Source organism: Salvelinus alpinus, chromosome 8 (genome assembly GCF_045679555.1).
Source record: "Salvelinus alpinus chromosome 8, SLU_Salpinus.1, whole genome shotgun sequence".
NCBI classification, from domain to species: domain Eukaryota; kingdom Metazoa; phylum Chordata; class Actinopteri; order Salmoniformes; family Salmonidae; genus Salvelinus; species Salvelinus alpinus.
The window spans coordinates 36305308-36328297 of NC_092093.1; the positions used below are offsets into that span (position 1 = coordinate 36305308).

The following is a 22990-nucleotide window of genomic DNA, read 5'->3' on the forward strand; positions in this document are numbered from 1 at the left end:
AGGTTGTCCTGCAATGGTGAGCAACAAATTTGACAGAGCTTGAAGAATTTTGAAAATAATAATTTGCAAATGTTGCCCAATCCAGGTGTGGAACGCTCTTAAAGATTTAACAGCTGTAATTGCTGCCAATGGTGATTCTAACATGTATTGACTCAGGGGGTTGAATACTTATCTAATCAAGATATATTACTGTTTTATTTTTCATAATTGTTTTTACAGATGTAAAAAAAAAATAAAAAAAAATACTTTGACATTACAGAGTATTTTGTGTAGATCGTTGACAAAAACATGACAATTAAATCCATTTTAATCCCACTTTAACACAACAAAATGTGGAACAAGTCAAAAGCTGTGAATACTTTCTGAAGGCACTGTATAGGCAAAATGTCTGTCTCTCTCTAATACTGTAGGCTACAGTATTTTGATATTTGTCCTTGGCAGTAGATCATTGCCAGATGTGCTCTATAGGGTTCACTTATGTAAAAGTGATTTGGCTGGGCAAGCTACTCAAGAGAGAGAAAACACAATCCAGGCTCCTATATAATCCACCCACAACCAAGTCAGACTCACTCAAACTCAACCTATAGATGCACTAACAAATACAGATGTTATATTCACTGCATTTATGAATGTAAAACCTGCAGGATAATGTTTTCCTATTTAAAAAAAAAAAAGACTGAAAACCTGTAATACTCTAGTGTTTACCTACCTACGATAACCAGTTCATCTTCGGTTTTAGCGTCAGATTAGAAGTGTCACTCACACTCACTCATAGAACAAACTGTACACTACACAAAAGAGGCTTCATATAGGTTTCCCATCCTTTCTGCCTACCTACACTGTACTGTACTCGTACTGAATAGGCTCCAAGGTTCTGCTGCCACCTGTCGGCAATTGTGTGCCTAGCGACATTATGGACGCGGAACAAGATGCTTGATGTCCTCTGCGCCAGACGGGGTCGCTGTATAATTTCCTGCTACCATGATAGAACCGTCTCGCTCTCCGTCGAAAATGTTGGAACCCGTTCTCCCGAGAGAGGGCTTAGACCGTTCGAGCATGGATTGTGCATTGAGAGTTCTTGGAGGTGATCGTGTCAAAAATGGGGGCACGAGTTGCACGGTTGTTTAGGAATTTTAATTTAGAAAACCGAGTACATCGTGAGATTGGGAAGGCAAAACCTGAAGTGGCACCCCGACATCTGACCCATATTGATCCTGTTCAGAGTACAGAGGGTGAGTACATAGGGATTTTTGTTATTGCATTGAAGAACTTGTGTAAGTCGGGAGGGTCAACTCAGCCGGTAGCTACGCCAGCCAGGCTGTTAGCAAGTATACCATAGCTTGCTGTCCTGGCTAGTGTTTCTTAACGTTACAGGTTTGTAGCTATTTGAAACCAAGGTTTTAGTGTTGAGTACGTATTTGTGGTTTTCCAATTCTGTAACAAGCACAAGCTAAGATACCTAACTAGCTAGCAGCAAAGATGGCAAATGACCCATTTAACACTAGGGTTCACCCTCTGCTTCTAACGTCATGATCTGCTGCCAGTACATACCAGTCTGTATCACAGTCACACATCTTTAATATGTTGTCCTTTGTCCCCTGAGGCCTAAACGATTTTGTTTCCTTCAGTTACTGAGATCAATGATGCCATCCACAAGAGAAACGACCCCCTCCTGGTCTTGCTGAAGTCTGTGTATGTGGAATCAAAGAATCCTACCGAGGTGAGAGCCTAAAATAATGACTATTCAATTGACATTTCAAATGAGGGCTATTTGCTTGATTGGCACCCTACTCTGTTTCAATACAAACAGGCTCCAAAGGAGATGACTGAGGAGAACGTGGAGGAGCGCAGACCACTGAAGTTCAGCCTACCGGGGGACCCCTATGGGATTGTAGAGATCACTGATGTCCCCAAAGGCAAACTGTCTATTGTTGAGGCCCTAAAAGCTCTGAACAATCACAAGATTGCTCCCCAAACATGGACATTGGACAAGGTTGCCCAGGAGTACTCTCTTGACTCGAGAGACACTAAAGCACTTCTAAAGCATTTCATCCCATTCGAGGTGAAGATCATTCCTCCCAAGACGAAGGACGACGCAAAGCAGATCAAAGATACCTAGGACAAATATGCAGTATACCTGGCCTTTTAAAGACATCTATCAGCCAAGTGATTTATTTATGTATGTTAATGTACTATAAGGTTGTCTGCCTTGCTTCAAGGTTCAGGATAGGAATAGAGAACGTGTGGAATTATTTTTTTTTCTGTTACGAAACGAGGGAGACGCATGATTTTAATCCCAGTACACTACTGTTACCGCTACTCCAAGGAAAGCTAGCTTCATTGTGGGAATGGTAATCAGTGTTGTAAACGGCAAGGTCGTAACGCTACTCCATATGATTGGTGTCAATCGTCAGTAAATCTCAATACACATTTTAATAATGACTAAATCAACCAATTATATAATTGTATGAATGACGCGATATTGGCCTGCAAATCCATTCATGCTACTTCGCTAATTACTTTCCTAACAAGGCTTTCATCCCTGTGTCACAACTGACAGTAAATTGACTGTCACTTGCTAATTTGGCATCTTTCTACAAATCGCAATGTACTCTCTTAAATTTTTCATTTATATGAGCCAATGTTATGTATTTTTGTAATTCCTATTAAGAGTGGAAAACATTTTGATGTTGGATTTTTTTGTCTTCTGTGGGTATCCAAGCAAGCACTTGTGTTTTAAATACTGTATCATGATTATATACACTACATGACCAAAAGTATGTGGACACCTGCTTGTCGAACATCTCATTCCAAAATCATTGGCATTAATATGGAGGTGGTTCCCTCTTTGCTGCTATAACAGCCTCCACTCTTCTGAGAAGGCTTTCCACTAGATGTTGGAACATTGCTGCGGGGACATGCTTCCATTCAGCCACATGCATTAGTGAGGTCGGGCACTGATGTTGGGCGATTAGGTCTGGCTCGCAGTTCGCATTCCAATTCATCCCAAAAGTGTTCGATGAGGTTGAGGTCAGGGCTCTGTGCAGGCCAGTCAAGTTCTTCCAAACCGATCTCAACAAACCATTTCTGTATGGACCTCGCTTTGTGCACAGGGGCATTGTCATGCTGAAACAGGAAAGGGCCTTCCCCAAACTGTTGCCACAAAGTTGGAAGCACAGAATTGTCTAGAATGTCATTGTATGCTATAGCGTTAAGATTTCCCTTCTGGAACTAAGGGGCCTAGACCAATCCATGATAAACTGCCCCAGACCATTATTCCTCCTCCACCAAACTTTACAGTTGGCACTATGCATTGGGGCAGGTAGCGTTCTCCTAGCATCCGCCAAACCCTGATTTGTCTGTCGGACTGCCAGATGGCGAAGCGTGATTCATCACTCCAGAGAGTGTGTTTCTACTGCTCCAGAGTCCAATGGTGGCGACCTTTACACCACTCCAGCTGAAGCTTGGCGTTGTGCATAGTAATCGTAGGCTTGTGTGCGGCTGCTTGGCCATGGAAACCCATTTCATGAAGCTCCGGATGAAAAGTTATTGTGCTGACGTTGCTTCCAGAGGCAGTTTGGAAGTCGGAGGTGAGTGTTGCAACTCAGGACAGATGATTTTTACAAAAGGAAATGTAAATGATAAACTATTGATCAGTAACATAATGACTGCTTTCAAGTGAGTACTACAGTATAGTAGTGTTCATCGTCGGTCACTAGACCTTTGCTATAATTTGAAAACTTCCATACACCTTTTGGATAAGGTCACTGTTTGTGGGAATATCCTTCCTAAAATGTGTCATACACTGAGTGTACAAAACATTCGGAACATATATAGACTGACCAGGTGAAAGCTATGATCCCTTACTGGTGTCACTTGTTAAATCCACTTCAACCAGCGTAGATGAAAGGGAGGAGACAGGCAAAATAAATTATTTAAGTGACTTTGAATGGGGTATGGTAGTAGGTGTCAGGCGCACTGGTTTGTGTATCAAGAACTGCAACGCTGCTGGGTTTTTCACGCTCAATAGTTTCCCGTGTGTATCAAGAATGGTCCACCCACCCAAAGGACATCTAGCCAACTTGACACAACTGTGGGAAACATTGGAGTCTACATGGGCTAGCATCTCTGTGGAACGGTTTCGATACCTTGTATAGTCCATTGAGGCTTTTCTGAGGGCAAAAGGGGGTTCAACTCAATATTAGGAAGGTGTTCCTAATGTTTTGTACACTGTGTACTTTGCAGGGCCATTTATTTCATAAAAGAGTAGAATCATGATGATGCTGTTTACTTTCTGTGAACGTTTATGATGTGGATTATTGTGATGTTTCATTTAATAAATCAAACACATTATTTTAGCAAAATAGTGGACATTGTTTTAAAAGGAACAACAAAGCGGACACGCCTCCTGTGTTTTGGTAGAAAGCTGAGGGATGGTCTTGGAGAAATGTAACCACTCTCAAGTTCATACATTTATATTTTAGCAGACGCTCTTTATCCGGAGTGACTTACAAGCAATTAGGGTTAAGTGCCTTGCTCAAGAGCACATTTTTCACCTAGTTCGATCGGGGATTCAAACCAGCAACCTTTCAGTTACTGGCCCAACGCTCTTAACCGCTAGGCTACCTGCCACCCATGAACTATTGCTTGCTCTAGTGGTTACCCTCAACAGCTCAGGGCACCTGGAACAGACTGACACTAAAGTCAACACTTGCTACAGTGGTCCCTAACAGTACACAGAGCTATTAGTTATGGGGGGAAAAATCTATACAGTTACTTATCACAATGTTATTTTGGGAGGATATATCGATATTTGGCTCCAAGTATCAATTTGTATACAGCGCTTGTCGGCTGTACCGGCGCCAAAACTGAATTTCCCAGCCCAGAGCTATGGATGCAAGGACTAACCATCCATGATATTGAAATGTATAGTTTTAACCATGTTATACAGTGTTTACATGGAGATTGTTTACAAACATTGGAGTAAAACAAGCTTGTATTTTTGGTTATGATGGGGTATGACTTGAACCAAGCTCATGAGGCATTTATAAGTTATATTCTTCAAGAATCAATGGGTATACAGTGGCAAGAAGAAGTATGTGAACCCTTTGGAATTACCTGGATTTCTGCATAAATTGGTCATAAAATTTGATCTGATCTTCATCTAAGTTAGTCACAATAATAGACAAACACAGTGTGCTTAAACTAATAACACATCAATTATTGTACTTTTCTTTTCTATATTGAATACATAATTTAAACATTCACAATGTAGGTTGGGAAAAGTTTGTGAACCCCTAGGCTAATGACTTCTCCAAAAGCTAATTGGAGTCTGGAGTCAGCTAACCTGGAGTCCAATAAATGAGATGAGATTGGAGATGTTGGTTGGAGCTGCCCTGCTCTAAAAAAACACTCACAAAATTAGATTTTGCTATTCACAAGAAGCATTGCCTGATGTGAACCATGTCTTGAACAAATGAGATCTCAGAAGCCCTAAGATTGCCAATTGCTGACCTGCGTAAAGCTGGAAAGGGTTACAAAAGTATCTCTAAAAACCTTGATGTTCATCAGTCCACGGTAAGACCAAGTTCAGCACGGTTGCTACTCTCCCTAGGAGTGGCCATCCTGCAAAGATGACTGCAAGAGCACAGCGCAGAATGCTCAATGAGGTTAAGAAGAATCAGCTAAAGTGTTAGCTAAAGACTTACAGAAATCTCTGGAACATGCTAACATCTCTGTTGACGAGTCTACGATACGTAAAACACTAAACAAGAATGGTCTTCATGGAAGGACACCACTGAAGAAGCCACTGCTGTCCAAAAAACATTGCTGCACGTCTGAAGTTCGCAACAGAGCACCTGGATGTTCCACAGCACTACTGGCAAAATATTCTGTGGACAGATTAAACTAAAGTTGAGTTGTTTGGAAGGGAAACATAACACTGTGTGTGGAGAAAAAAATGCACAGCACACCAACATCAAAACCTCATCCCAACTATAAAGTATGGTGGAGGGAGCATCATGGTTTGGGGCTGCTTTGCTGCCTCAGGGCCTGGACAGCTTGCTATCATCGACGGAAAAATTCCCAAGTTTATCAAGACATTTTGCTGGAGATGTAAAGCTATCTATCCGCCAATTGAAGCTCAACAGAAGTTGGGTGATGCAACAGGACAACGACCCAAAACACAGAAGTAAATCAACAACAGAAGAAAATACGCCTTCTGGAGTGGTCCAGTCAGAGTCCTGACCTCAACCCGATTGAGATGCTGTGGCATGACCTCAAGAGAGCAGTTCACACCAGACATCCCAAGAATATTGCTGAACTGAAACAGTTTTGTAAAGAGGAATGGTCCAAAATTCCTCATGACTGTTGTGCAGGTCTGATCGGCAACTATGGAAAATGTTTGGTTGAGGATATTGCTGCCAAAGGAGGGTGAACAGGGGTTCACATACTTTTTCCACCATGCACTGTGAATGTTTACACTGTATATTCAATAAAGACATGAAAACCTATAATTGTTAGTGTGTTAGTAGTTTAAGCAGACTGTGCTTGTCTACTGTTGTGACTTAGATGAAGATCAGATCAAGTTATATGACCAATTTTTGCAGAAATCCAGGTTATTCTAAAGGGTTCACATACTTTTTCTTGACACTGTATAAATGGAAAAATGGAAAGAAGGGGATGCAGGCTATCTATTACATGCACAAAACGTGTAATATTAAGAACATCTAATGACCAAACCCTATACTTTATGGAACCTTGTAATATTGTATTTATCTCTGTGTTTGATTGTATACAATGTACCAATACAACGCTTATATGCACGTGCCCTGTTGGCCTAGGTCTTGAACCACAACGTTACGCCTTTTTATGGCCATTTGTCCATTTCAATTGGAGCTCTGGATAATGGGTGTGTCCTAACAAAGGACCCTACCCAAGCTGTCCATACTATTGGATGATGGGACTGTCAGTTAACCAGTATACGGACAGTGATCGTAGTTCGTAACAGAGATGGAATATTATACCGTCAACCCCGAATAGTGAAAGACGAAATTATCATTCTCAGGATAACAGAAAGATGAGGGTTGGAAAGAAAATGAAATTACTGAAATTCAAATTGTTTAATGCCTCTTTGAGTCATGATTTTGTCTTGTAAACAAATCTAGCGGTGTTTTCTTTTGTCGGAGAACCCATTCCCTGCAAAACAAAGACTGAATGATACGCGGAACTACATTTTACTTACCGCTTTTGTTGAATTGTGTAGGTGGCATTGCCCGTTTTTCGCACTGTAAATAATGTTATTTGATTAGATTTATTAATTCGCGTGCAATGAGAGATTAATACAGTATATCTAGTTGTGACTTCGAGGAATTACAAAAAGCATCTGGACAGCGAATTGGATCAACTGAAAGACTGAAACGAGCAGCGAGGAATTGTCTGTCTACTGAAACCCAACGATGTCAACCTGACTTTGGAAGGAAAACGGTAATTTCACTTGAGGATTCTGCTGTAACAAACAATACTACTCCCTAAAAAGTGGTTTAATTAATACAATGTAAACATATTTTCAAACAATTCTGCTTGTTTGATTAAACTAATCTTAGGTTCTCATCAAACAAGCATTTGATCTTACATTTAATTCCACAGTATAATAATAATGTTATCAAAAATATCCAAATAAATAGGCCTACGCTCAAAAGAATGCTGGATTAAAAACAACTAAATTTGGGTTATTTGGTAACCCACCGCTGGGTTATTTTTATCCTGCCAGTTGGGTTATTTTGATCCAGACAGTTGGGTTTTTGGAATTACACAAATATGGGTTAATTTGTAAGTAAAGAGACTTGGGGCTTGTAGGGATAGCCCAAGACTTAATTTAACCATCAGTTGGGTTTTTATTCACTTTCATGCTGGGTATTTTTTTATGTAATCCAGATACTTATTTTTGGCCACATGTGAGAGTAAATGTCATTCCTGTTGATCATGTTAAGTTTGTACACTGCACATTTAAACTTTCCTTGATTATTTTTCCACATTTAGATATTCAAATATAAAATTAATAACATTATTATGTACATATTATAACAGTGGTAACTATCCCAATGTTGGGATATAAACTCAGCGGACAGTTTATTAAGTACACTAACCCGTTCAAAAAAATGGTTTGCCCATTTTGAAGATGTTATTGGGTGAGTGATGTGGTGATGTAAGCAACTTTGAGCGTGGTGTGATCGTCTGTGGCAAGTGCGCCCGTTCCAGTATTTCAGAAACTGCCGGCCTCTTGGGCTTTCCACGTACAACGGTGTCTAGGGTTTACAGAGAATGGTGCGACAAACATAAGACATCCAGTCAATGGCAGTCCTGTGGGCGAAAACAGCTCTTTGATGAAAGGTCGAAGGAGAATGGCAAGAATCGTGCAAGCTAACATGCGGGCCACAAACTGGCAAACAACGGTCCTTTTCCCAGATGGGTGATTGCAGCAGACGACCACACCGTGTTCCACTCCTATCAGCTAAAAACAAGAAGAATCGGTTACAGTGGGCATGCGATCACAAACACTAGACAATTGTGGAATGGAAAAACAGATTCTTGAATAGAGAAGGGAGAAAAAAATATCCCGGCAATAAAGTAAGAAATAATGCATTGCTGGGTCAAAAATACAGATATAACAATAACCCAGCAAAAGAGTAAAAAGCGACCCACTGCTGTGTCAAAATAACCACGTTTTTGGGGTAAATAAAACATCCCAACATGGGTTATTCACGCAACCCAGCTGGCTGGGTCAAAGTATCCCAGTGTGTGTTTTGTCCAATATTTACCCAGTGCTGAGTTACCAGATAACCGAAATTGGGTTATTTTTAACCCATTATTTTTTTGTGTGTGCAGTGCATTCGGAAAGTATTCAGACCACTTTTTCCATATTTTGTTACAATGCAGCCTTATTCTAAAATGTATGAAATCATTTTTTCCTCATGAATTTACACACAATACCCCAAAATGACAAAGTGAAAACAGGTTTTTTGAATTTTTTGTAAATGTATCAAAAATAAAAGCATGAATACCTTATTTACATAAGTATTCAGACCATATCCTATAAGACTCGAAATTGAGCTCATGTGCATCTTGTTTCCATTAATCATCCCTGAGATGTTTCTACAACTTGATTGGAGTCCACCTGTGGTAAATTCAATTGATTGGACATTATTTGGAAAGGCACACACCTGTCTATATAAGGTCCCACAGTTGACAGTGCATGTCAGCAAAAACCAAGCCATTAGGTCGAAGGAATTGTCCATAGAGCTCAGAGATAGGATTGTGTCGAGGCACAGATCTGGGGAAGGGTACCAAAACATGTCTGCAGCATTGAAGGTCCCCGAGAACACAATGGCCTCCATCATTCTTAAAGGGAAGAAGTTTAGAACCACCAAGACTCTTTCTAGAGCTGGCCGCCCGGCTAAACTGAGAAATCGGGGGAGAAGGGCCTTGGTCAGGGAGGTGACCAAGAACACGATGGTCACTCTGACAGAGCTCCATAGTTCTTCTGTGGAGATGGGATAACCTTCCAAAAGGACAACCATCTCTACAGCACTCTACCAATCAGATGGCCAGACGGAATCCACTCCTCAGTAAAAGGCACATGACAGCCCACTTGGAGTTTGCCAAAAGGTACCTAAAGGACTCTCAGACCATGAGAAACAAGATTCTCTGGTCTGATGAAACCAAGATTGAACTCTTTGGCCTGAATGCCAAGCGTCACGTCTGGAGGAAACCACGCAACACTCATCACCTGTCCATCCCTATGGTAAAGCATGGTGGTGGCAGCAGCATGCTGTGGGTATGTTTTTCAGCGGCAGGGACTGAGAGACTAGTCAGGATCAAGGTAGAGATGAACGGAGCAAAGTACAGAAGGATCTTCAGGACCTCAGACTGGGGCAAAGGTTCACCTTCCAACAGGACAACAATCCTAAGCACACAGCCAAGACAACGCAGGAATTGCTTTGGGACAAGTCTCTGAATGTTCTTGAGTGGCCCAGCCAGAGCCCGGACTTGAACCCGATCGAACATCTCTGGAGAGACCTGAAAATAGCTGTGCAGCGACACTCCCCTCCCAACCTGACAGAGCTTGAGAGGATCTGCAGAGAAGAATGGGAGAAACTCCCCAAATACAGGTGTGCCAAGCTTGTAGGGTCATACCCAAGAAGACTCAAGGCTGTAATCGCTGTCAAAGGTGCTTCAACAAAGTACTGAGTAAAGGGGCTGAATGCTTATGTAAATTTGATATATATGTTTATATATTTTTATACATTTAAAAAAAAATGTCTAAAAACCTGATTTTGCTTTGTCATTATGGTGTATTGTATGTAGAATGATGAGGGGGGAATAAGGTTGTAACGTAACAAAATGTTGAAAAAATGAAGGGGTCTGAATACTTTCTGAATGCACTGTATACACTCACAAAAAAATTAAAAATCAACTAAACTCAGCAAAAAAGAAACGTCCTCTCACTGTCAACTGCGTTTATTTTCAGCAAACTTAACATGTGTAAATATTTGTATGAACATAACAAGAATCAACAACTGGGACATAAACTGAACAAGTTCCACAGACATGTGACTTACAGAAATGGAATAATGTGTCCCTGAACAAAGGGGGGGTGGGGGGTCAAAATCAAAAGTAACAGTCAGTATCTGGTGTGGCCACCAGCTGCATTAAGTACTACAGTGCATCTCCTCCTCATGGACTGCACCAGATTTGCCAGTTCTTGCTGTGAGATGTTACCCCACTCTTCCACCAAGGCACCTGCAAGTTCCTAGACATTTCTGGGGGGAATGGCCCGAGCCCTCACCGTCCGATTCAACAGGTCCCAGATGTGCTCAATGGGATTGAGATCCGGGCTCTTCGCTGGCCATGGCAGAACACTGACATTCCTGTCTTGCGGGAAATCATGCACAGAATGAGCAGTATGGCTGGTGGCATTGTCATGCTGGAGGGTCATGTCAGGATGAGCCTGCAGGAACGGTACCACATGAGGGAAGAGGATGTCTTCCCTGTAACGCACAACGTTGAGATTGCCTGTAATGATAACAAACTCAGTCCGATGATGCTGTGACATACCGCCCCAGACCATGATGGATCCTCCACCTCCAAATCGATCCCGCTCCAGAGTACAGGCCTCGGTGTAACGCTCGTTCCTTCGACGATGAACACGAATCTGACCATCACCCCTTGTGAGACAAAACCGCGACTCGTCAGTGAAGAGCACATTTTGCCAGTCCTGTCTGGTCCAGCGACGGTGGGTTTGTGCCCATTGGCGATGTTGTTGCCGGTGATGTCTGGTGAGGACCTGCCTTACAACAGGCCTACAAGTCCTCAGTCCAGCCTCTCTCAGCCTATTGCGGACAGTCTGAGCACTGATGGAGGGATTGTGCGTTCCTGGTGTAACTCGGGCAGTTGTTGTTGCCATCCTGTACCTGTCCCGCAGGTGTGATGTTCGGATGTACCGATCCTGTGCAGGTGTTGTTACATGTGGTCTGCCACTGCGAGGACGATCAGCTGTTTTGCAATTTATTTCCCTGGCCACATCTGCAGTCCTCATGCCTCCTTGCAGCATGCCTAAGGCACGTTCACGCAGATGAGCAGGGACCCTGGGCATCTTTCTTTTGCTGTTTTTCAGAGTCAGTAGAAAGTCCTCTTTAGTGTCCTTTCATAACTGTGACCTTAATTGCCTACCGTCTGTAAGCTGTTAGTGTCTTAACGACCGTTCCACAGGTGCTTGTTTATTAATTGTTTATGATTCATTGAACAAGCATGGGAAACAGTGTTTAAACCCTTTACAACAATGAAGCTCTGTGAAGTTATTTGGATTTTTACGAAATATCTTTGAAAGACAAGGTCCTGAAAAAGGGACGTTTTTTCCCTCCTGAGTTTATATTCATTGAGCTTGTGTTACGCCCTGACCTTAGAGATCCCTGTTTATTCTCTATATTTTGGTTAGGTCAGGGTGTGACTAGGGTGGGTACTCTAGTTTTTGTATATCTATGTTTTCTTTTTCTTTGTTGGCCTAGTATGGTTCCCAATCAGAGGCAGCTGTCTATCGTTGTCTCTGATTGGGGATCATACTCAGGCAGCTTTTTTTCCCACCTTCAGTTGTGGGATCTTGTCTTTGTTTGGTTGCATGTATTTTGCACGACGAAGCTTTTCGTTCGTTGTATTGTTTATTGTTTTTTTCGCTGGTTCACATTTAAATAAAGTATGATGAACACAAATCACGCTACGCCTTGGTCTACCCTTAACGACTAATGTTACAGCTTGTCTGATGCTTTAAGTTTACGGTTTGATAAAATAAGACAAATGCCTCAAGAGGGCGTCAGAGATCTAGATAACCAGAATATAAAAAACTTAACCTGACTTAAAAAAAAACTAAAAAGGATTCTCCTCTTGCTCCTGCTGGCTTTCATAGATTCTTCCATTACTCTCCTGAAGTTGCCGGTAATAGGCTACACGAGGAGTCGGCAACCTTTCTCATGTTGAATCCCAATTTATCTTACCATTTATACCGATCTGCATGCCAGTTATGGTTTTCATATAAAAAAAAATCTGAAACAGTTTCGATTCATTTATAATAACATCTTCATATCTCAACATCATTGTCATGTGGTTAATCAAAATGCTGGGTCCAGGCCCGAAGCATGCGCTAGCGAACTTGCAACATTGTATAAAATATTCTGGGCCCTCAGAGTTTCCCTCACGAGTGAGCTCGGAACAGACACAGCTGTATGCTATTTGCGCAAGAGATTAGAAGCAGTGCTTAACTTGCGCAGGAGCTCAACGGAGCTGAGTATCGGCGCCTCAAATGTTCTACTGCTTGAGCTCCTGTTCCTCTTATAGAATATTAGCTCAAAAGTATTGTGTATCTCCTGCACCTAAATATAAACAGTACCAGCACCCAAAATGACTACCGGAACCTATTTCAGTCCAAGTCAAGCACTGATAAGAAGTTATCAGGTAGGCCTATTTTATGACGTTTCCACTGGATCAGAGCATTACATTTTTTCCTTTTAACGCTGAGTGGTTATTGAAAGGGAGAGATCTGGAAATATTTTCCAAATACATTGAGGAACTATCGTAATTCTCAATGGATGTAAAAATAGACTTTGTTTGCTTGTTGTTTGAGGTGAAGAAAACATTACTTTGAGAAGCTCCACAGATCATTAGTGTTGGTGCGTTAAATCAATTAGAAATACTAATCAGATCCCCAAATGGGCACATTTATATGCCTACATTTGTTCGCTGGCCAGGTAGTCTATAGGCCTACTTCTATCCGTGCGTGTCCTTACTCAACATTGACAGGAGCGCTCCAAACAAAAGACAACGACTAAATTGACAAAACTCGTAAATTGAATGAAATATACCAAAACGTGTTTCTCACAAGTGTAGCATAGGTTGAATGCATGAAAATAAATTACCATAATCAAAGTAACAAACATTGTAGGTGAGAAATTATAGGAATGAATGGTAAATGTACTACTGGTGACATGTAATGGGGAATTGATATACACTAACAATCAAATGCAAACAATTCACACGATGAAATTATGAAACAATGAATGTGCACAAATTGGCGGGAGAGAACCCATTCTGGAGAGGAGTGCATTGTGCATCTGGGCGCATGGTCAAGCCGACTTCTGCATTGGCCATGCAGCATTTATGGTGATATGGCCTCAACAGAGGTCAGGGAATTCATACTTTTTGCGCTTCGTGGATCAGTGCAGAACTGTTGTCAAGGAAGGGAGTTAAAAAAAAAAAATGTTTACCTTTATTTAACTAGGCAAGTCAGTATAGCTAGGTAATTTATTCATGAATGAAAATTAGTAATGTTTGCTAGCTAGCTTTTTACTCACTTTTTTTGGTCTATCACAATGCCTTTCCCATTTGTCCAGGGTTGCCAGGTCAAGCTAAATTCGTAGCCAATGACTACTCAAAACCTGCCCACAAGGCCTGAAAACTAGCCCAAAATGTGTTTTTTCGCAGCAAGAGAGGAGTTGCCACATTTAGCCAATAAACCCTTTTTCCATTACGTTATCGCGTGAAGGAATCTCAATTGAACTTCTAACGACTTAAGAAGCAAAATGTGGTTTTCCATCTAAATAATCATTATTGCGAGGTAATGTGACTAATAAAGGAATTTGAATATGTTGCAAGAGTAAATATAATTTCAAATATAAACTTTAAAAAACAAACGTTAGGCAATTTTCTGGCAATTGTGCCGTTATTATGTGCCAGATGTTAAGACAACAAACCGTTATAAATTTGTAAGATTGACTTGTAATTTCAATAGGCATTGGCTGGGCCTACTGACTAAAATATGGTTGTATGATTGTAATTCAACTTTGCCATGGTTTGGTTAACTAGATGCAGGTAACCTATAGGCTAGCCCCTGATAGGTCTACATCTAATTTCAGATAGCGTACAGTAGCCTAGGCAAGATGTAAAATGAACGATTTAGCAGCTTGCTTAGTTCAAATACACAGACTAATTTATTCAACATGAACAGAGGCAATTTCTAGGTAGGAAGTGCTTGAGTTGCCCAATAGCCTGCTGGAATAGGCTACTGAGGATGGGGTCATCATTTCAATCACTGAATCAAATATGATTAATATGAATATGAACTGAATAGGCCAATGCTTGTCAACAACAGCAAGTGTTTTTTTACCTGCAGCCAAATCTGAATGATTGTTACCATCAATCTAATGCACTCTAACAACAGCTGATCGGCAGTTGCGATAGGATTGTGACCATGATCACAATTGATAACTTCCAACTTGATTAACTAAACAAGGCCATTAATAATTGCTTAATAACACAAGGCTACAACAACAATAATCTGAAATTATAGGCTTTTTATTAAATCCGTTTGCCAGGTACAGGCAGGCTACACAAGCGGCACGAATTGATTTGCAATTACTCCTGTGATATCGTTTCGACATATTTTTTGTATAAAAGTGTGCAAAGCTGTCATCAAGGCAAAGGGTGTTTAACACTTTTTTGGTTTCTAACATGATTCCATATGTGTTATTTCATAGTTTTGATGTCTTCACTATTATTGTACTATGTAGAAAATAGTAAAAATAAAGAAAACCCCTGGAATGAGTAGGTGTGTTTGAACTGTTGACTGGTACTGTATATTTTTAAGAAATTGCCATGGTGGCCGTGGTGCAATTTAGAAGTAGCCCAAAAACCCGCAACCAATACATTTTCACCGCGACATTGTTTTCAAAGTAGCCCAATTTAGCATGAAAATTGCAGACATGGCAACCCTGATTGCCTGGTAGACTTGCTAAACAGCTGCGACAATTCTCATTCACGAGCTTGCCAGATCACTGATCATCTGGATTTGGTGGGAGAATTAACCGACCCACTGGGTCATATCTCAATAACCCAACATCAATAACCCAGTATTAACAACCCAACTAAGTGATCCAATGCCTGCAACCCAATAGTGTGTAGGCTTTGAAATGATATACCCTCACTCCGGACCTATTTTAAAGAGATGGTTCACCCAAATGACAAAATACTATATGTTTTTGTCCTTACCTTGAAAGCAATCTATGGACAAGGAGACTGCAGTCTATGATTTGGTTACCCACTGACATCAACCATTAATATTAGTATTTCCTGTGCAGAGCATTGGTGTAGTGGTAACACTCCCCAACACTTTCTACCTGACAACAGGGATCCTTGCTTCCAACCTCCACACTGCTTCTCCCATTTGCCTATCTCCCCATCTAATTTCATTAGTGTCTGAATAAAGTGTCAAACCACCTAAGATTTCACCCCCACCAAAAAAAGAAATCTCAATTTTGAGGGTTAAATTAATGTTCAAAGCATTCTGAATACACCTGACCTGTGTTTTTTCACCCTGGTCATAGTCTTAAGCCATGTCAAAAACATAAAATTGCAGGAAATTAGCTTTTAAAACAGTACATGTTTCCTAGGGGAGGACCCCCAGACCCCATCTAGGCAAAATTTTACTCCAAGCTTTCTTCAATAGTCAGCAGCCCTGCTACTATTATTTGTAACTTTGCTACTCTGAGAATTACTCAGCTTTATTATGTTTTATTTCACCTTTTGATAGCTGAACAATATTATCCAGCTCAGTAACAAATGTGTAATTACAATTCCTACACTCAAAAAGAGAAACACAATTTCCTTTGTTGACTGCTTTTTCAACTTTCTCCCAGAGTCGCAGGCTAGTTACCGGGGCAAATGATCATCTAAGGCTAAACGGACTATATGATACATCAACTAAAACATTCAAAATAGTAGGACACATACCTAGTTTATTTTTGTCGTGGTTGTTAAAAGGCTCAAAAGCTTTTTGAAAGAGATACAAAGCGACCAGATAGAAATTCGAGCTGGATGCAGGTCCCTGTTGCTAGGTTCCACAACTACTCAACATGCAGTGTTATCATTGACTTGCAAGGTACCAGGCAGATCCTTTTTAGCAGTTACTATGGTTTCTGTGGATATATATGTACTTGAAATAGAAAACATGTTCCTCTAATATTTTTCTTTCTCTTCCATCACATTTTTTAAATGACTGTATTATGATGAATATCTGAATAGGGACTCTGCTTGGACCAGTACTGTTCTAACCACCCCAATTCATGTTTAAAAGTGATAGGTTAAAATGCTGCTTCTTTGTGTATCGCCGCCAATTTACTTTTGAGTCATTCTGAGAGGAGAGGGCAGAGCGTTAAGATCAGTCCGTGTCAGTGAGAAGTCAGGAGGCAGACATAGATTTCAGTCTGAGGCTTGTTTGCACACATCCACACGTATCCTTTTGGTTTTATTCATAATCTAGCCGTGCGTATTCTAACCCTGTTGTCAAGGTAAGAGGAGGAACACACAATGCCCCAGTCAGTGTATTATTGCCTAATAATACACTTGTTCCTGTTCTATTATGGTAGCCTGTTTATCTAATTAATACAACATTTTACCCTCTCCTTTGCTCTGGTGGGGTATCTTTGACATAATTATAGTTCTGCAGCATGGTAAATGGATAGAATTTGCCTCAAGGTTTCGGACTAGCAACAGCCGTCACACAATCATATCCTCCCGGCAGTGAACAGAAAAATTAGAACAAATTTACATTTTTACTGACAGTTATTTAATAAGCTTTGAATCCCCTGTAATCGCTTTGTCTGTTCAACCCACATGGAATGACTAAAGCTAGAAATGAGAGAAGAGAGCATATTGGAAAGTGCTGCGGAAGTCTAAGACAAAATCACGTTCATGGATAAGACTGCTTATAGTCTGCCGCTTTTAACACCGCCAGTCCTAATCTTCCATAGGAAAAGCGGGTCCAACATTTTCTGTTTGACGTTTGCCATGGAGCCATTGTAAATGATACCAGTCAGTCTAAAATAACAGTATCCAATGTTTATATTGCACCAATTTGTAAGTCGCTCTGGATAAGAGCGTCTGCTAAATGACTTAAATGTAAATGTAAATATTAGTGACAAGCCTTTTTTATTGAAGTCTTGAGTTGTCCCCAGAAAAACATTGACTTGGACTAAAAATATCTCCCTGGCACGGATCAAATAATTCAGGAAATTGCTAGGGCATTTTGGCGATAGAGAGCATTGGTAAGCCAATTTTTTTTACATTTAATTTAATTTAACCTTTATTTAACTAGGCAAGTCCGTTAAGAACAAATTGTTATTTACAATGACCGCCTACCCCGGACAAACCCGGACGATTCTGGGCCAATTGTGCACAGCCCTATGGGACTCCCAATCACGGCCGGATGTGATACAGCCTGGTTGTGTTGGCATGCTTATAATAGTGTAGTAACCGGGCTTACACGTACATAGCCAGACTGCAACTGCATACTACCTTCAGTCTTCTTGTGTATGATGACGTTCAGAGACTTGTCCCGAAACCACTCATGCGTTGGCTTGGCTGTGTGCTTAGGGTCGTTGTCCAATTTGAAGGTGAACCTTCACCCCAGTCTGAGGTCCTGAGCGCTCGGGAGCAGGTTTTCATCAAGGATCTCTCTGTACTTTGCTCCGTTCATCTTTGCCTCGATCCTGACTGGTCTCACAGTCCCTGCCGCTGAAAAACATTCCCACAGCATGATGCTGCCACCACCATGCTTCACCGTAGGGATGGTGCCAGGTTTCCTCCAGACGTGACGCTTGGCATTCAGGCCAAAGAGTTCAATCTTGGTTTCATCAGACCAGAGAATCTTGTTTCTCATGGTCTGAGAGTTTTGGAAAACTCCAAGCGCGCTGTCATGTGCCTTTTACTGGCTTCTGAGCGATAGTAGTCCTTCTGTAAGGTTATCTCATCTCCACAGAGGGACTCTAGAGCTCTGTCAGAGTGGCCATCGGGTTCTTGGTCACCTCCCTGACCCAGGCCCTTCTCCCCCGATTGCTCTGTTTGGCCGGGCAGCCAGCTCTAGGAAGAGTCTTGGTGGTTCCAAACTTCTTCTATTTAAGAATGATGGTGGCCATTGTGTTCTCGGGGACATTTAATGCTGCAGAATTGTTTTACCCTTCCCTAGATCTGTGCCTCGACACAATCCTGTCTCGGAGCTCTACGGACAATTCCTTCGACCCTGTGGCTTGGTTTTTGCTCTGACGTGCACTGTCAACTGTGGGACCTTATATAGACAGGTGTGTGCCTTTCCAAATAATGTCAAATTAATTGAATTTACCACAGGTGGACTCAAATGAAGTTGTAGAAACATGGAATGGAAACAGGATGCACCTGAGCTCAATTTTGAGTCTCATAGCAAGCGGTCTGAATACTTATGTAAATAAGGTATATCTGTTTTTTATTTTAAATAAATTTGAAAAAAATCAAAAAACCTGTTTTCGCTTGGTCCTTATGGTTTATTGTGTGTAGATTGCTGAGATTGTTTTATATTTCATCCATTTTAGAACAAGGCTAACGTAACAAAATGTGGAAAAAGTCAAGGGGTCTGAATACTTTCCGAAGGCATTGTACATGCAGATCAATGTGTATATAAACGTTTCAGTTTGACAAAATTTCATTTGATACACAATATTGTCTTTTGAGAAAGGCAACATTTTAAAACAAAGAATACCCATTTTAAGGTATTATCATCAAGGAAAAACAGACATAGCATTTGACGTTTATGTTTTCTTGCTAATGTCCCCGCTTTCTGTTTTGCCTCCATTTCCCTTTCTGTATCCCCAGGATCTCTCCTCCATGCTAAGATGCTGGCTTCTTCAGTTGAACTAAGAACAGCATCCAAGGCATCATGTTTGGCAAGAGAAGAGCTCCAGTAACGATGCCTAAACCCGAGCCTGCACCCCCCGTGGAAGAATGGTTTACTCCACTGTCGTTCCCCCTGTGGAGGCAGGGGAGACCAATAAAACCAGCCTCTGCTGTCTCGTCACGGCAGGGCTGCTGAACCTCTCTGACCACCTCCACCACGGCCAGCCTGACACGGAAGACATGTCCATGGAAAACAGCTCATATGGCTCCTCCTTTTCACCTCTGGACCTGGACACAGTTACGCGAACAGTCGAGGCCCAGGAGAGTGTTCAGGGTGTCAACATGCCCCTCCAGGTGTTCTTCTGCACGGCCATGGTCTCCATCCTGTTGGTGGCCTTCCTGGGGAACGTGGTGGTGGTCCTGATGGTCTACCAGCGCGCCGCCATGCGATCCGCCATCAACATCCTGTTGGCCAGCCTGGCCTTCGCAGACATGATGCTGGCCATCCTGAACATGCCCTTTGCCCTGGTTACTGTGGTGACCACACACTGGATCTTCGGGGATGTCTTCTGCCGAGTGTCGGCCATGTTCTTCTGGCTCTTTGTCATAGAGGGCATGGTCATCCTGCTTATAATAAGCATAGATCGGTTCCTGATCATAGTCCAGAAACAGGACAAATTGAGTCCCCACAGAGCCAAAGTGCTCATAGTCATCGCTTGGACTGTCTCCTTATGTTTATCTTTCCCACTAGCCATAGGCCACCCATCTCTCCAGATCCCCTCTAGAGCTCCACAGTGTGTGTTCGGCTACACCAGCGAGCCGGGTTACCATGCCTACGTGTTGCTCCTCATGCTGGTCTTCTTCTTCATCCCCTTCATGGTCATGCTGTACACCTTCATGGGGATCCTGAACACCATCCGGCACAACGCTGTGCGCATCCACAGCCACCCGGACAGCATCTGTCTGAGTCAGGCCAGCAAGCTGGGGCTCATGAGCCTGCAGAGGCCCTTTGAGATGAACATAGACATGAGCTTCAAGACGCGTGCCTTCACCACCATCCTCATCCTCTTCTCGGTGTTCACCGTGTGCTGGGCGCCCTTCACCGCCTACAGCCTGGTTTCCACCTTCAGCAGCCCCTTCTACCACAAGGCCAATTTCTTTGAAGTCAGCACCTGGTTCCTTTTGTTGTGCTATCTCAAGTCTGCACTCAACCCTCTCATTTACTACTGGCGGATCAAGAAGTTCCGCGACGCGTGCCTTGACCTGATGCCCAAGTATTTCAAGTTTCTTCCTCAGCTGCCCGGCCACACAAAGCGACGTATCCGACCCAGCGCTGTGTATGTGTGTGGGGAGCATCGCTCTGTGGTTTAATAACACTGGACTGACTTGGAGGACACTGACTTCACTGCCATGTAGGTTTTGTTTGACCATTTATCCAATTTGTTCTCCGCCAGTCAAATGAATGAGTTGTGATTGCGGTTTCGACAGTATATTTTAGCTGAGTAGAATCTGTTTACAAAGCATGTCAATTAACTGCTTCAGTGGTTTTGAATATGGTCATAAGGCCACCAAGATTACATTTTGTCATTGATATTTCTATGTAATTGTTTTGTGCCTATTAGTTAGTCTATACCAGTCATAATGCTGCTACATCTGGTGAAAATTTGCAATTTCAGTGTACTGTACTTGAATCTAATAAACATTTTTGACATTTCTTACCTTGTTAATACAGTCTTTGTTTTTTACTTCTGGTTTACTTTTTTGTCTTATGTTAGATTTCATGGAAGTTTTCTGCAATTATACAAATGTCATGAAGGCAGAGAAATGTCTAAAATGTTTGACTCAGCAACCCACTCAGAGCTTTATAGAAAAATGGTTAAACAAATGTAAATTGCAGCAATCTATTTGTTTAGATGTTCGTCTCAACGTGGCCTTGAATCCTATTTGTGTACCATACACTTTAGAGACGTACTACACTGTGGATGAGTGAGGATACACTCAGTATACCAAACATTGAGTTGCACCCCCATCTGCCCTCAGAACAGCTTCATTTCGTTGGGGCATTGACTCTACAAGGTGCCGATGTTGACTCCAATGCTTCCCACAGTTGTGTCAAGTTGGCTGGATGTCTTTGGGTGGTGGACCATTCTTGATACACACAGACAACTGTTGAGCATGAAAAAAACAGCAGTGTTGCAGTTCTTGACACAAACCAGTGCGCCTGACACCTACTACCATTCTACCATATAAGGCTCTGCATCTCAGTGCTAGAGGCGTCACTACAGACCCAGGTTCGATTCCAGGCTGTATTACAACCGTCCGTGATTGGGAGTTGTATAGTGCGGCGCACAATTGGCCTAGCGTCGTCCGGGTTAGGCCGTCATTGTAAATAAGAATTTGTTCTTAACTGACTTGACTAGTTAAAAAAAGGTTAAAAATAAAATACAACTACAATACTCCGTTCAAAGCAGTGGAGGGTGCTGAGGGGAGGACGGCTCATAATAATGGCTGGAACGGAGCGAATTGAATGGCATCAAACACATGGAAACCAGCCATTACCAGTGCCTTGGTTCAAAGGCACTTACATCTTTTGTCTTCCCCATTCACCCTCTCAATGGCCCACCATACACAATGTCTCAAGGCTTAAAAATCCTTCTTTAACTTGTCTCCTCCCCTTCACCTACACTGATTGAAGTGGATTTAACAAGTGACATTAATAAGGGTTCATAGCTTTCACCTGGATTCACCTGGTCAGTTTGTCATGGAAATAGCAGGTGTTCTTAATATGTTGTACACTCAGTGTGTTTCACATGCAGCAAGACTATTTTCTGTGTTTACCAGTTAATGTTTTTCTAAAGGTTAGGGTTAATGAAGCACATCTCTGCATCTCCCAGTGGCGTCCTTCATCAGGGACCGGACTTCCTGTCAGCCCCTCCACTGAGTGGCTACACACGTGTGAAACATTTCCACTGTGTATTAACACATGATCTCACCATACGCTTATTTCCATAAGTCTGCCTCCATCTTGGCTGTTGATATTAGCTACACACACTTCAATGTTGCATTTGTCACACCGCTTATAAAACAGTGTTGAATATGGAAATGTTCATGGCCTATTACCAGTCATGTCTGATGCCTGGACTGTTTGAAAGTGTTTATGCATATGGTTCTGTTTGATAGGTTTTAGTGGAATTCTCCTGATGTATTTATCTGGAATGGATAGTAATAGCTAAACAGCTAACCTGATAAAATTTATTTCAAAGCCATTTATTTTAATGTGAACTTAAAAGACATACAATCAAAGGTAATCTCTAAAGAAACATTTTGGAGAGAGAGAGAGAGAGAACGAGAGAATGAGGTGGCAGAGTGAGCAGACAGGTCCCAGGCAACATCATCTAAAACAGATGCTCGACTGAAAGGTCAAAAGGTTGATTTCCAATGTGGACATTTAGCCTCAAAGAGACTTCTGCCTCTGTGGCCTTTTGCAGCCAGGCCAGGTCCATTTAGATAAAGATAAATTCAAAAGAACACAGTTGGACCAAGGCAATTCTTCTCAGCTTGAAGAATATAAAGGATGGTTTTCTTAATCGGCTTCCTCCTTGGAATTCATTATTCTGCCAGCAGTGACTAATGAGTGTGCTTGGGGCTTTGAAGCTCACTTTAATCATAGCTCCGAGCACTATTACTAAGCAACAGCAACTTGGGGGTGTCTCAAGAGAAGGTGGATCTGGTATTGTTCAGG

The 22990-nt window shown here is 41.8% G+C and overlaps 2 protein-coding genes across 2 annotated transcripts; both read left to right on the plus strand.

Annotated features, from left to right (window-relative positions):
- The first annotated feature begins 954 nt into the window (after positions 1-954).
- On the plus strand, positions 955-2688 carry LOC139583065 (NADH dehydrogenase [ubiquinone] 1 alpha subcomplex assembly factor 4-like). Its single transcript, XM_071413782.1, has 3 exons — positions 955-1232; positions 1629-1720; positions 1811-2688. Exons 1-3 carry the CDS (start codon positions 1100-1102, stop codon positions 2117-2119), a joined length of 534 nt encoding a protein of 177 aa, XP_071269883.1. The 5' UTR covers positions 955-1099; the 3' UTR covers positions 2120-2688.
- A 4296-nt stretch (positions 2689-6984) lies between these two features.
- LOC139582238 (probable G-protein coupled receptor 63) lies at positions 6985-20962 on the plus strand. Its single transcript, XM_071412216.1, has 2 exons — positions 6985-7485; positions 19228-20962. Exon 2 carries the CDS (start codon positions 19357-19359, stop codon positions 20617-20619), a length of 1263 nt encoding a protein of 420 aa, XP_071268317.1. The 5' UTR covers positions 6985-7485; positions 19228-19356; the 3' UTR covers positions 20620-20962.
- Positions 20963-22990: the final 2028 nt, after the last annotated feature.